The sequence below is a fragment of the Rhizoctonia solani genome, chromosome 16 (assembly GCF_016906535.1).
Source record: "Rhizoctonia solani chromosome 16, complete sequence".
NCBI lineage: Eukaryota > Fungi > Basidiomycota > Agaricomycetes > Cantharellales > Ceratobasidiaceae > Rhizoctonia > Rhizoctonia solani.
Window position 1 is genome coordinate 2,050,088 of NC_057385.1, and position 14,703 is coordinate 2,064,790.

The 14,703-nt window shown below is 48.6% G+C and overlaps 4 protein-coding genes across 4 annotated transcripts; 1 reads left to right on the plus strand and 3 right to left on the minus strand.

The window, feature by feature from the left end:
- Nucleotides 1-145: 145 nt before the first annotated feature.
- Nucleotides 146-1,383, minus strand: RhiXN_01903 (uncharacterized protein; the record flags this gene model as incomplete). Its single annotated transcript, XM_043321722.1, has 4 exons — nucleotides 146-795; nucleotides 828-843; nucleotides 899-1,091; nucleotides 1,145-1,383. 4 exons carry the CDS (start codon nucleotides 1,381-1,383, stop codon nucleotides 146-148), a joined length of 1,098 nt encoding a protein of 365 aa, XP_043187545.1.
- Nucleotides 1,384-2,276: 893 nt separating this feature from the next.
- On the minus strand, nucleotides 2,277-3,238 carry RhiXN_01904 (uncharacterized protein; the record flags this gene model as incomplete). Its single annotated transcript, XM_043321723.1, has 2 exons — nucleotides 2,277-2,791; nucleotides 2,887-3,238. 2 exons carry the CDS (start codon nucleotides 3,236-3,238, stop codon nucleotides 2,277-2,279), a joined length of 867 nt encoding a protein of 288 aa, XP_043187546.1.
- Nucleotides 3,239-4,891: 1,653 nt separating this feature from the next.
- RhiXN_01905 (ribosomal protein S27) lies at nucleotides 4,892-5,350 on the minus strand (the record flags this gene model as incomplete). Its single annotated transcript, XM_043321724.1, has 4 exons — nucleotides 4,892-4,917; nucleotides 4,974-5,084; nucleotides 5,143-5,254; nucleotides 5,348-5,350. 4 exons carry the CDS (start codon nucleotides 5,348-5,350, stop codon nucleotides 4,892-4,894), a joined length of 252 nt encoding a protein of 83 aa, XP_043187547.1.
- Nucleotides 5,351-5,425: 75 nt separating this feature from the next.
- On the plus strand, nucleotides 5,426-14,585 carry RhiXN_01906 (glyoxal oxidase; the record flags this gene model as incomplete). Its single annotated transcript, XM_043321725.1, has 36 exons — nucleotides 5,426-5,434; nucleotides 5,773-6,019; nucleotides 6,077-6,296; nucleotides 6,351-6,477; nucleotides 6,529-6,671; nucleotides 6,721-6,971; nucleotides 7,034-7,050; nucleotides 7,103-7,196; nucleotides 7,480-7,540; nucleotides 7,596-7,607; nucleotides 7,666-7,697; nucleotides 7,751-7,764; nucleotides 7,827-7,847; nucleotides 7,899-7,957; nucleotides 8,009-8,049; nucleotides 8,132-8,238; nucleotides 9,032-9,080; nucleotides 9,141-9,257; nucleotides 9,301-9,454; nucleotides 9,508-9,814; nucleotides 9,879-10,032; nucleotides 12,032-12,126; nucleotides 12,178-12,225; nucleotides 12,288-12,306; nucleotides 12,357-12,478; nucleotides 12,528-12,601; nucleotides 12,649-12,797; nucleotides 12,849-12,968; nucleotides 13,020-13,066; nucleotides 13,120-13,224; nucleotides 13,284-13,357; nucleotides 13,410-13,588; nucleotides 13,638-13,823; nucleotides 13,878-13,930; nucleotides 13,981-14,154; nucleotides 14,205-14,585. 36 exons carry the CDS (start codon nucleotides 5,426-5,428, stop codon nucleotides 14,583-14,585), a joined length of 4,062 nt encoding a protein of 1,353 aa, XP_043187548.1.
- Between the last annotated feature and the right edge of the window lie 118 nt (nucleotides 14,586-14,703).

Here is a 14,703-nt window from a genome sequence, read left to right on the forward strand (position 1 = left end):
CATGATTTGCCGCAAGGCATACATTCAGCTCATGATCACCACGCTGCAAAAAAGCCACAAGCCATATCCCAAGAGCTACAAGAGAGTATAATGGAACATACACAGAAAATATAAGTTAAATAAAACATCCTTGGGGAGAAAGATATTACTCGTCTACAGAGTCATTGGCCTCGCCCTCCATCTCTTGCAGTGCTCGTACCCGGACTGCCTTCCATACACCCTTGCGGATCGCACGCTCAGTGCCCAGACCTTCCCGAATCTCTTCCAGGCGCTCGGTAAATTCGGTACCATCATCCATGAGTTCACGCAGAAACGCAAGACTCTTTTCAAACGTCTCGATTTGGGTTTCTTGATTGATGAGCATGTTGGACTCGTAGATCGGCGGAAGGGGGACCGCATGGGGGGTAATAAACCGTCGATGAATCGGAAGCATGAGTGCACGAGCCGACGCCTCTGCGTCTTCCATCTCCCCGTTCGGTTCCGGCTTGGGCTCTCCGTTTGCTGCTCCTGGAGGTCTGGGGAGTGCGAACCTCTGTCTGTCTTCGTCAGCCTCAACATCCATGGCTCGGAACAGGGCGCCGAGAGCACGGCGGAGTGCGCTTTCGCCCTCAATGAGCTCTGATGCTGTCCGCTCGAGCTCGTTGATCGTCGTCGAGTGGAACGAATGCTGGATCGAGGGGTCGAGGACAAACGAACTGAAGCTCGAGTGTATAGATATGGGCGATGCGTAGGGAGCAGCCGACGGAGGAGTGGGGGAGCGCCGCTGTGGAAGGCGGGGTGGTGGCTCCGAGCTCTCTGTAGGGGTAGCATCCGTTTCAGCCGCTTACGTGCACGCTCCTCCATCTGAGTTCGATTCAGCTAATTGAGCGCAAGATAATGGTACCTATTGCTTGCTTACCTCCCATTCGGCGTGGCTAGGTCCCCAGCTAGAACACTTGCCAAGTTTCATCCAGCGGGCGTTGGCTTGCATTTTGTTTCCCCAGTTACCACGGTGGCGCTTGCCGTGTGCGACCGGAGGCTCGGTCTCTTCCTCATCCACGGTGCGCACGGTGGGATAGTACCACTCATTGCGGTCTCGGGATGGTGCGATACTACCAAGAGTATCAGCTGCCTATGGCATGTCAGCGCTAAACATCAGACTCACTCGATGCTATCGACAACGATATACGCCTTGTTGCTCGGCCGTGAAAATTCCGAGTCATGGGTACGGCTCAGAGGCAGCAGTGTTTGTGTCATCGAACTACCTGGGTCGTGTCGGTTGAGTGAAGGGGCTCGAGAGTGTGCTCGGTTTGAGCTCGGATAGTCCGAAACCGGGCGGTGGGGCGGAGACGCCTGGCTTTGGGTATAGCGCGCGCGGTCCATCGTCGTCCTCTGTTCGTTCATGAACTGCACTGGACCCTGGCTGACAACGATCTCTTCCTATCTTATCTTGGCACTGCCACAGACATTCAATTCTACACAATTACGATATATGCTCCGCGATGCTTCATCAGTCCCGGGCAAATCTTTCCGTCCCCTAACTGTCATTTGAGGCTCGGCTCCCAAGAGTGGAGATACAAATAGGGGAAAGAACGTGAACACGTTGGTTGGCAATGCGACAGCCCAGACGGATAGCTCAACGTGTCAATCGAAATAGAAACAGGGTAACTATTCGAGAACAATAACCTCCCGTGCAAATCGTTTAATTATACTTGGGAGGTCGGGTACCCCAGCTCACCCGAGGCAACTGCAACTACCGAAACTTAAAACCCGTGGGCGGGTATCATCATCCTGTTTAACTAAAGCCGCAAATTTTCATTGTTCCAGGAACGGGGGGGGTATGAGAAAATATAACAACAATGGAGTGCAAAAAATATATCACATCCTCGAGTTTAAACACATAACATCACGAAACAATGCAGAAGAGAGACAGAGAACAGCGAAGGTACAAAAACGAAAAACAGACACAGAGCGAAATAATAGTTATATGGTATTATCGAAGCCCAAAAGCGGGTGAGGTTACATGTCGCTGGGACAGCCGAATCAAAGGTCCGATGTCGTCTCGGGAAGACGAAGGGGAGGGGCGTGGCGAAGAAGAGTAAATGACAGTTGGTTTGATTTTTTGACTTTTTTGGGGGTGGAAGACCAAATGAGCGAGGATTAGGGCACAGGGCCGAGGGAAATAGAATAATGTGGAATGCGGGATAGCAGATGTGTGTCGTTTCGAGCGTTCCGCAGTGTCGTTGAATGGGGTGTTGTTTCATTGGGCATTAAGTTTTCGTTTCAAAGAGTGGAGATCAGGCACGAGCGGCACGAGCACGACGGCCGCCGCGAGGCTTGGGCTTGAAGCCACCGGCGGGGACACCGAGCATGACAGCGCCACCAAGGACGCCAACCTTGCCCGACTCGTAAATGGTAACCTCCTTGCGGTTAGTGTCAATGTAGAAGGCATCGAGACCGTGATCGGAATCTGAAGGCGAGGGAGGGACGGTGAGAGCCGGAGAAGGGAGAGGACCCTCGTGGTCCTGGATCGCCAGTGTGCGGAGGACTACCTCAAGATCGACGTCGGATTCGGTGCCGTCATCCGAGTAGGTCGAGGGTGCGGTGGATCCAGTGGTCATGGACAGCATCGAGTCAACCGATTTGGTCGATGAGCGCGAGGAAGTGCGCGAGTGAGTGTTGATGCGAGGAACAACACGGGCAATAGGAGAGGGCGTGCGGGCACCTGCTTCTCCGGGGGAGGAGGGAATTGGTCGAGAAGCCACGGGGTAATGGGAGAAGGGGGTGGAGGAGAAAAGGGCCGGAATGCGCCCTCGTAAATCGAGAACTCATTCTTGCTCGGTGTCGGCACTCCCCGGGTGCGGGCCTTGGCTGCCTCGAAGAGCACCTTGGAGCCATGGGGTCCACACACCTCAACCTTGCCGGGGTCCACACGGAGCTCCATCTCCTCATTGGCTCTCATTTCGCCGTAGCTCTTCACCAGGGCAGGACCCCAGCAGCCCCATAGCAATCCGACGTCTTCGCATGCTGCCTTGATCACACGTGGTGGGCACTGGGCAGAGATAAACAGTGCTCGCTGGAGTGTTCCCTTCCATGGGCGCGATACATCCCACGTGGCCTGGTAGTGGGCAGCGAGGTGGACCATAAGTCGGATGTGCAGCGCGTCAATGATGCGGTGCTCGACATGCGCAGCCACCAATGGGTTGAGTAGGAACGCAATCGCATGGTTGAGTGCGGTCGTGAGTTGCATAGAGGACATGATACCTGAAGAAATGAGGAGAGGGAAGGGGAAGCGAAGGGACGAGGGGCGAAAGGCGAAAGCGAAGAGCACAAGCCGGAGCACCACACAATTTGAATGTCAGCATCTGCTTTGTGGCTGATGATTGGCGCACAGCGCTAGTTGCGCTGTGCCCAGGGTTGACTCACGAATTTGTCTTGGAGATTAGTGTCGGTCAGGGCCAGAGGCTGTGAACACAGCGAGTGTACTAGGTTGAATGAGAAAGCTTGCGAGTCAATCGAGTGCCGGGCGAATTGGTGCCGAGGGTCTCGGGGGAAATTAGATGCGCAAAATGAGGTGCAGAACTGAGCAAGGGAGCACAAGCCGAATCAGTATCGATACTTATACCATCGACATCATGGCTGCACAGCAACAGACGCATGTACATGCGGATGTAACACGGCATCGACATGCCACTCACCGCGGAAAATCAAGCTGAAATCTGGAGATCGTGAGGCGGGTTCGTAGCGTCGCAGGCACAGGCCGTTTACAGATGGAATAAGTCCAGAGTCGAGACGACAGGCCGAAGAGGTCGTGGGCGGGAGCAAAGCGCACAATGATCAAGCTCCAGGTAAGTGATGGGAAACAGGAACGTGCCGAGCCGGGACCTACCAAACAGGGTCGAGCCGAACGGAAATTTGCAGACTGAAGCGAGGCGATAGAGTAATGTCCGATAGAATTAAGACAACAGATCACAAATCAAAACAGAACACTGCGGGGTCGTTTCGTTGGTCGAGAGAGATAGAGAAAGTTGCGCTGAGGGGCTGGCCGTCAGGATGAGGATCGGCAGCTCCACATTTCATTGTTTAAGTATGCTCTCGACTCCGACGGTGTACCTTGGAAGATCGACGGAGCAAAGGAGCGTAGACCGGCGGTTCCCCCATGTTCATTCCAATCAGCCCATACATACAACTATTACTTCAATTGTCATTCAACCCTTGAACAATGGAGGTTTTGAAAAGTCATGGAACCACATAGCCCTCTGTTTGTTTGTCTAATTGAAAGGTGATCTGTTTGGCCGACATTTGTCTATTAGGGTTTATTCCTCTCCTTTGTTGGCTACGATAGCAACGGATCGGCCCTCTGGGCTCTTACTTGACAGGTTCTTCATAGAGCACATCTGTTCGACCATTCGAGAATCACCTCACAGTTTGCCAATACCCTATTGACTTCACAACATCATCAACCATTGATACATTCCAGGCTTAGCTTTGTGTGAAGATCAAGAATATTGAACTGTTGAACGACTTCATTTTCCAATCCTTGGCTCCGGCGACTGGCACTTCACCCCCAACCAAGACTGAAACAAGCTGTATGCATGATGGACACCTCGTGTGCACGGGTGGTGCAAGTCGTGTATCGGCTAGTAGCAACACGATGCGAGAACCAGTTCATTATTAAGATCCAGAAGTAAGCATACCATCAATCCAACGCTGTTCAAACTCCCTCGAACAAACTTCAACTTGACCACACAGGTCTTGGCTCATCCTCACATCAAATCAACCTTGTAGCATTTGAATGCCAATTCAACCATCGGTGGAACGCAAGTAAATGAAAAGAAACTACAAGTGCAAATGATAAAGCGGTAGGGATGAGGAGCGTCGGAGACAATAGTGTTACAGTCAAAATAACCACTTATGCCTTTCGGCGGAACGAACACCCTGATTGGATACTCAATTAGTAAAATTCCCGATTTGGTAGGCGAATGAATGCGCACCCTCAGTCAATCGCGCCTTACCACCAGTAGGCTGGCACAAGACAGTTGCACAGGAGCTGCACATAACGACAGTCTGCGCGTGCGAGAAAACAGTCGTAATGGCAAAGCATCCTGATTAGGAAATTATCAATATAAATTTATAGGATTCCTTGCCACGACTAAAACTTACCAGGGCACTTAACGTCCATAAAGTAAGAGTTGGGCGACTGTACCAGTCGCTTAAGCTTGTGTTGCTTCTTCTCGTGCTCGTGCGAGGGGTTAAGGAGATCGACTGCGAGAGTCTAGAAGGATTGGATGAGCACATTGGTCGCGTGAAGGGTTTCGTCACAAAATCTGACGAGCGACACGCAGGTCAAGCACAAGTAAATACATACCATAGCTTTTAGATGGTGGATGTTTTACGAAATTTTTGGTTTAGTGAGGGAGCGACGAGCGAAGCCTATGCGACGGCGATGGTCACGGTGAGATCCACAAATTCTGTTGATGATGGTCTGTGCACCTGCTTGTGTAGGGCCGGTCATCTTTATCAGCTCAAAGGTGCCCAGGGTAAACTCCGGACTCCACGTGACACCGAAGGCCTTCCCTGTATCGCGAGGAGATCTATTGGTCGATCGATATGGTACCCAGACAACACTTGTCTAATCTAAAGTCGGCATATACCCCGTGCGTGACTTGAACCCGTTGAGCTCTCACGTAGCCTGGGAGTCCTATATAGCCAATCTCGCTCCCTTGATTCGCCTTATCCTTCCCCAACTCATCACGGCATCTCATTCAGACGATCCAAGAACATGCTTTGTAGATTCGCGCGTTCATCGACCCGCCCGGTGATCACTCGAGGCCTTGTTCGAGGCCACGCGACAGCGGTGTCCCTCCGACAGCGGAAAAGACCGATGAAGGATTAAACTTACGCAACTCGTGGGCAAAGAGTGAGATCAGCGATATCTATCATGGACCGCTTTTGGATCTCGTCTTTCGGGCCGCAGCGGTTCATCGAAAGCATTTTGATCCCAGTAAAATACAAATGTGCACCTTGATGAACATCAAAAGTGAGTCACTAGGGTAACTCAGATGCGGCGTAGCCAAGTTTATTTATTGTGATGCAGCTGGAGGATGCACAGAGGATTGCTCATACTGTTCTCAATCATCCCGCTACTCTACCCCAACCGAAGCTTCGCGGCTGCTCCAAAATGAGCCTGTGATTCAAGCAGCTCTCAAGGCAAAGGAAAACGGAAGCACGCGATTCTGTATGGGCGCAGCATGGAGGGACTTGCAAGGGCGTAAATCAGGCTTCAATCGGATCTTGGAAATGGTCCGTGAAATTCGGTAAGTCTCGTTGGAGTCACCATGTGATACATGGCTATATTAAACAATAATTAGCGGAATGGGAATGGAGGTCTGCACGACATTGGGCATGCTATCGCCAGAACAAGCTCGTCAGCTCAAGGAAGCTGGACTTACCGCGTATAACCACAATCTTGACACATCGCGCGAATTTTACCCCAAGGTCGGCTTCGCTCGTTCCTAATTTGGGTTGTATTAAACATTTAGACTCTAGGTCATTACTACACGATCTTACGACGAGCGTCTTGCCACAATTGAAGCGGTTCAAGATGCTGGAATCAACGTCTGTTCGGGTGGTATTCTTGGTCTCGGTGAGACGGATGAGGATCGCGTTGGTTTAATCTGGGAAGTTGCAAAGTGAGCATCATTTGAGCATTATGATTGCTTGAAATAACGAGATGCACAGCATGCGCGCCCATCCTGAATCGTTTCCCGTGAATGCGTTGGTTCCAATTCAGGGAACACCCTTGGAAAATAACCCTATAATTCCTCATCAAACGATACTGCGAACTATTGCCACAGCACGGATAGCCCTACCATCCACTATCATCCGACTTTCAGCCGGACGACACAAATTCTCAGAGGCGGAGCAGATGATGTGTTTCATGGCTGGTGCTAATGCTGTATTCACAGGAGAGAAGATGCTGACAACGCCTTGTAAGTGTTGCATGCTTGTTGGTTGATCAATTATCCTGATTATCCACGACACCATCTTTCAGGTTCTTCCTGGGATGAAGTAAGCCCATTCATCTGACAAAATCTAACCGGAGGCTTATTGTTACTTATAGGATAAGGAGATGTTTTCTCGATGGGGTCTAGAGGGTATGAAGAGCTTCGAACAAGCCGCCGTTAGGGAGAAGGAGCTGCCTCGTTACCCAGAGAGTACATCATACAGCCCCGCTCCTCCTGCTGAAATTTGATCGACTCTCATATATATGGTAATTGACTTGCAATCAATGACTTGAGCCATAACTCTGAAGTAGCCGACTGCATCACGAAAATCATCCGCAAGGTCGAGGAATTTCGATTTGGGATATGCCAATCTTAATGTACAAGAGTATATATATGCGTCTATTATCCCTTTTCCATACACCTCATTGTCACCTTTGAACCCCGGGCATGTCTTCATCTACCCTGTCTTCCGCCATGTCTTTTTCTTCTTCAGTGTCTATAACCTCTTCCAATACGCCTCTATCTACGATGCGAAAGGTTAACCATTCAGAGCGGTGAGTTAACCTATATGCTCTCCCTTTACACCTTACCGATGGGTGACTCGTGAAGCTATCGCGGTCTGTAAGTAAACACTCATACTGCAAATCCTCCGCACTGGGCATTTTTTTAACCCTAACAGATCTTGCCTAGCCGTTGGAGCAGGAGCAGGAGGTAACAATGCTATGATTATAATTTAAACTTTCGCTGACATACCACTCTGTTAGGATCAATTAATATGGTAAGTGGCTTTGGGTAAATATAGTAAATCTACATACACTCTAATGTGATCCGTTTCTTCAGTTGGCCAGAGTGACCATTATTGTGGGTCGCCTAAGTAACCTTTCAAAGCCTTTACTCCACTTCCTTGTCTAGGATTATCGGGGTAATGAGATTCTGGATACTTATGTTCAGCCTACCGAGCCAGTAGTTAAGTAGGCTACTATCTACTGCGTCTTTCGGATAGTGGCTGAGGTGCGAATTAGCTACCGAACTGCACAGACCAAGATCACAGAATATCATCTGAGTAAGTTTCGATTTGTTGAAACCCTTGGGGTGGTATATTGCGATATAGAGATGCCTCGCGAGGTTAATCAGACCTAATACAGGTGGTGCGAACCCACACGCTCTCCCGTTTGATGTTGTTCAGACCAAGGTCACCGACCATATCGCTGGTTGCATTGTCGTAGGGTACACTTTATGGAACGACCTGTCTGTAAGTTATCTGACACAGTTAAATTTCACATCTCAACTGTTCGGCTCTTCAATGCAAAGATACTGGGTCTCAGGTAAAAATATCCTTACATATATCTTAAGATCGTGCTATTGAATACAATACATCGTAGGCATCCAGCTATCGACACTAGGGACATTGGGTTATATCTGCCATTTAGGGACGATCTCCACCAGCCAAGTGTAAGTCTAATGAATGTTTTCCTTCCCGCCCAGTATGGTCAACCAGAATTTCTGCTAGCCTCCTAAACTTCCAACTCTAGGTAAATGGTCTCATCTTTCTTGCACTAATATTATTTTTATCGCCTCGTCTGTAGTTTGGAAGTTTATGCAAAGACACATTCAATGCTCTTCAATAGATTCGGTTAGTAAACGCACGATTTCAGACACGATATTCATCGCATACCAATACAATTCTGCCGTCCAGGCTGAGAATGCTCGTGCATGCATGGATCTTTTTCGCTGTATCGAACGCGAAGTACGTCGGACTATCTGTTATTATTAATTGCACTGAGACCTCTATCAACTGCAGTGGGAGCGGTACGTTCTCGATGGCGACTGGCCCTGCGCACTTCCCACTTTAAATTTCTCCAATACTATTCCTAATATTTTGATCAGTACGCGCCAAGGGGGCGTGCGGTTTCTTGGACGCACAGCTATCTTTGAACATTGTACTATCCGAGCTTGTATATACACGCAGAGATGTACATCGTCCGGATACGCATAATTGGACCACCTGCTAACAGTTTACCACCGCGGCTAAATTATTGTAACAGAGCTTTCGTGCTATCCTCGTCAAAATCATCTCTAGGACTGCTTCTGATGGTGGTCCAATGCACATCAGCGCTTCTTAGCGATCATAGCAAACAACTTATGACGTTTTAGACCCAGAATCTGGCCCGACCCCCAGACAGGGGTCGGCCTCGACCACAGCTATAAATCCCACTACCTCTGCTGCCTACCGGCTTCTCCTTACATCTCAGCCCTCAACCAAGCATCCCGGTACAATATCGTCACTAGGAGACCTCTGTCTTATTCGAAATAGGGCGTCATTATAATATGCAACTTGCGACCAATGAAGTGCACGATGTTATAGTAGACCCAGCAGACCTTTACCAATCCGAGGAGCATTTTATTGAAGAGGCTTCGCGAAATGCTCACATAGACAAACAGCATGCTTGGGCTGTGGGCAATACGATGTATGTTTCTGGAACAGCGGCGGCACCTGGATTCTAATGCATTACGCGATTAGTCGAACTCTAATACTGGACGATGCACTACCTAATGCTTGGCCACGCTTTTCAATTCCCGCGCTCACGCTGATTTCCGTAAAAGGACCACTGCCAGACCCAAAAGCGCTAAAGCAAACGTACGACCTTACGTGCACGGCCAATAGTTATGCTCAGCGCAACTTTATCGGTAGCTTGCTCGCTGGACCAGGCAGTGAGAGCGACGAGTTTGCGGATGTAGGGTTCTGGTGCGGAGAGATCGATGAGAACAACATAGAAACTTCGATATTGCAATCCCTCTCATTGGGTATATGGATTCAGAAGGGCACTGTGAGTCTTTAACAAAGAGCGTTCTCACCCTGAATGTCTAGCGAACCGGTGGTTGATCACTCAGATTACGAGGTTAGCTGATGCCCCATTGAAAACTTTACGCAAATCAGAAATGTGGGAATCGTGTGAGGCGTTGAGCGATCTCACGGAATTCCGAGTCGAGCGACCCGATACTGGTGGTCGTGTAATGCATGTGATGGCCGGAAAAGGGTTGGAGGGTTGGTGCGGTATGATAGGGGTTGGAGTATGGTCAGATGAGTGATATTGATGGAATTAGGCTTGAGTGCACGGTGCCATCGGGTGCTTTACTGCATACACCCCGTTCGGAGCTGGCAAAATCCTGATCGACTTGAGTGGGTAGTGTATATACTATACTTACTCTAATTTTTGTTGGAATGTTCATTTTACATTCTTGTTTGGTAAGTGAAATGTCGCAACTAGTTGCCGTGTATCGCGCCGGAAGTCAGCGCCCAGAGGCTTCTTCGGCATGCGAAATGTGCGTCATCGTTTGCCCCACATACCACCCAGCTCTCAAACGATGAATTTGCATCCCTTCAGCATCCGTATGCAAATCCGGCTCCACCGTGTTTGAACACTAACTTTCGCTGGGCAGCGGCCTGGTTTGACGCCTTTTTTACCTTTTAGTGCCCGTGTGTGTGTGTCCGCGCTGGGTAAGTGTCCTTCACTTGAGAGTGCGCTAGTTTTACTAATAGTCTCACTCATCTTCCCACCGTGCCCAATTTTAGTGGTGGAGCATCTGTGTGCTTTGTGAGTCGCAGCATGGCAATTTGAACCCAAATTACCATACATTGAGCAGCGTTTTTTTCCCTGTCAGGAGGTTTCCGCTTTGTTCTTCCTCCACTCATTCTTTGAGAACCTAGTCGAACCCCATCCCTCCCTCCCTAAACTGAGCATCACACACATTTTCTAAGTGTTGTGTGTTGCATGAATAGTTCAGAGAGAATTCGATATGTCGACCCAAGATATAGAAGCGAAGCTCCGAATTTACTCAAAAGAATTGGCGGTAGATATTTTGCACTTGTAGGAGGCAAACCAACGACTGAAGGAGTGCCTAGGAACATACTTTTAACCAATGGATCCTATGTCTTCGGCACGTACAGTCCCAGCCGCAGATTCAGATCGAAAGCCGCAAGGCCCCGTCTGTTCAAACCCCTCCTTGGTTTCCCCCAATGCCTCAAATGGACTCGCCACCGTCCCAACTTATGCTATAACACCGTCTTGGTGTAATTAGATTTTTCTCATTATGTGAGTAGCGGCAATTCATTGTCTGGTCAAATTTGTCAGTAAATGGGTGCTGATGGTATTCCTAGATTTTCCACTATATTTATTTGTTTCTATAGCTGTATGTCGTCATGGCTATGATCACCTCCCCTTTGGGAGAGCCTAGAGTGGCAGCTATGCTTGTCAGGGCACAAGCTAACGTCAATCACTCAAGCGTTTCTCTTCGTATATACCCACGACTGTTCCTTCTACTTGTTATATACCTCTTTTGTGAGCATCATAAATGGCGTACACAGCTGACCAACTTGATGCCGTATTAAACTACTAGAGTTTGACTACCCCATTTGAACACGAGGCGCATGAACTCGAAGCGACAAGCGCTTGTCGGTTTAATGTCTATCGGAACGTGGGGAAGTGACATAAACCCTTCGCCGGGCCAAGGTTGATCTTCTTCGCGTTTGAGCACTTGTCGAGGAGACGTAAGGAAGCTGTCAAGTTGGCGCGTCTTGGAATGCTTGCTTTTGTATCATTCTCACTTGTGTGCATGCTCTCTGTTATGGCACAGAACGAATACCAAGCGTACAAGCTACACGAAGAGTGCATGTACACCGATTCACTCGGGCAAAAATACACTGGTTTCAGGCACTGCTCATTCGGCACGTGACAAGCCCGCCAAGTTCGGACGAAATGGGTAAAAGGCAGGGACCCGAAAGCACAATCCACGCCAAGGACTGGCATCCGCCACGGGTCTGCAATTCAAACAAATGGGTTCGTTTCATGAGCTTTTGCTTGCAAGTGCTGCTTTTATAAACCCCCCCTGGTTGTCCCATCCTTTCGTTCTACATCCCGCCTCAGTGCTTTATTCAGTCTTTCTGCCCCCAGAGTAGTCCTCGTCTTTCTTTTTTACATTCATTAATATGGCTTCGCGAGCCCTTACTATCTTTACACTTGGCCTATTACAACTTTCGAGAGCAGCCCAGCCGGCGCGAAAAGGCAAACCCGGTACTTTTGAGATCGTTGGCAACTCTGGGGTGTCAGCCCAGCAACTATTCTTGGGAGCAAATAATAAAGTATGTTGCTTGAACACCAATCTGCTCTAGTGGTTTCTCATCCTTGTCTAGGTCTATATTATCGACAAGGTTGAGAACAATCCAGTTTCCGTCAACGGTGTAAGTAACTCACTCAATCCATAAGTCCATGATTACTTAGCTCTCATTTAAATTTCATGCAGCACCCAGCATGGGCCACTGGTGAGCTGCTTCAAAACTTTGCTAGAAACTTTCGTTCTGACATCGTGTAGAATATGACCTCGAGACCAACACTTTCCGACCAATGGATATTGTAACGAACACATTCTGCGCAGGAGGCAACATGCTGGGTGATGGCCGATGGATCAATATTGGTGGCAATCAGCCCGTCAAGGTGAGCGTAAATCATGTATATTGTAGCTTGTCTAATGCTCTCCTTTCAGAGCGGTGGTGCCACACATGTTGCTGGTGATCCAGATGATCCTTACAAGAATGGTGATGGTGGGCAATCCATCCGGTAAGTTTGTTCTCCGGGATTTATAACTTCTGCTGATATCTTTTCAGTCTCATGACCTGCCAAGGTGATAGCTGCGAATGGGGCATGGATCCAGTCAATATGTCCACTCGTCGGTGGTACCCGACAGTCGAGGGGCTGGCTGATGGTTCGGTAATAATCATTGGAGGCAATCAATACGGTGGTTTCGTCAACTCTGGTAAGACATTCCGGTTTGTGTATCAGTACTCCTTCTGAAGTTAATCATTAGACGGTAACAATAACCCTACTATCGAGTACTATCCCTCCAGGGGCAATCCAGTAGGCCTTCCCATGTTGATGAGGACTCTTCCTGCCAATCTTTATACATTGACCTGGTTGTTACCCAGTGGTGAGTGACGCTCGTATATTTTATTCTTGCAGGATCTAACAATACACACAGGAATGGTTTTCATGCAAACTAACCTGGGAACCCAATTATACGACACGGTAAGTCATTTCCTCCTTTTGCAAATAGCGCCTATACAAAACGAATTTATTAGGAAAATAACGTTGAATATCCCCTGGCTGATATGCCCCATGCTGTGAGAACTTATCCTGCATCTGGTGCCACGACTATGCTACCTTTAACACCTGCGAATAACTGGGTAAGCTTCCCATATCGGTAAAGCAATGTGATGAGTATAGTTGCTGAGTACTGTGCTAGACTGCCACTATACTGTTTTGTGGAGGTTCTGATCTCAAGCCGGAACAGTGGCGTGTTAGCGATCCACTTGTGACGTGAGTCTCATGACTTTTTCTAACCATGGTTGTTTGACGGTCTCTTTCTTAGGTATCCTGCCGATGCTTCATGTGTGTCGATGACACCTGATGTTAGCACTGATTGGAAGGATGAGGATACTATGCCACTCGGGCGTACTATGGGCAACTTCGTTATCTTACCTAATGGAAAGATATTCCTTGGTAATGGCGCAAACACCGGTGTTGCTGGTTACGGCAATGAGTCTTGGGGTATGTCTTTATCACCACAGCTCAGTTTGTGGACTGACCCTTCCTATAGTTGTTGGGCAGTCTTACGCTGATAATCCCATGTACCAACCTCTGATGTATGATCCTGAGCTTCCTGCGGGCTCCCGCTTTACATCGAAGGGGCTTTCTCCTTCGACTATTCCTAGGATGTATCACTCAGCTGCTACTTTGCTCCCTGATGGTTCCGTCTTCATTAGTGGTAGTAATCCTAATGCAGGTATGAACTCTCACCTGTGATAAGAGAGGAACATGGCTAACACACTCTACATAGATTTCGTTGGACCTGATATGGGCTACAAGTACCCTACCGAGTATCGTGTCGAGGTACGTGCATGTATCCAGCTATGCAAATACTTCACCTAATGTTTCTGTAGCTTTTCTACCCAGAATACTATAACGAGCACCGACCTGAGCCCAAGGGAGTTCCTGAGACTCTTACTTATGGTGGCAAATATTTTAATCTTACCATGACGAAGGGTGACGTGAATGGTCACTACGACAAAATGAAGGTTGTAATTATGCGCACCGGGTTTTCCACTCACGCCATGGTAGGTTGTTCCCCAAACTTGTTAATAGTAAAAACTCAGTCACCATTTAGAATATGGGTCAACGTATGGTTGAACTTGACAGTTCTTATAGTGCTGCTAAGGATGGAAGCGTTACGATGCATGTCTCTCAGATGCCTCCCAACGCAAATATCATGACTCCCGGTCCTGCCTTGATATTCGTTGTTGTCAATGGTGTCCCTTCGATGGGCCAACACGTTATGGTTGGCTCTGGAAAGATCGAGAAGCAGACTATCCTCCCTGTACAAGAACTCCCTGCTTCTACAGTTGAAACAGCAACTGGCACCCATGCTGCTCCCACTGGCGGCAGTGGCTCCAATAACTCCAATACCCTGGCACACAACGGTGATTCTCGCCTCACCATCTCCACCGGCCTCGCCTTCAGTGGTCTTTTGTTGAGCCTTCTATGGTAATCCTCTTTGGGCTATTTGCTGGATGAATTGTCGATTTTGATAGACGGTCTCGCGAACGCTGGCTACAACATTACATTGTCACATGTTTACCTAATATATATCATTGTTTTTATTTCAT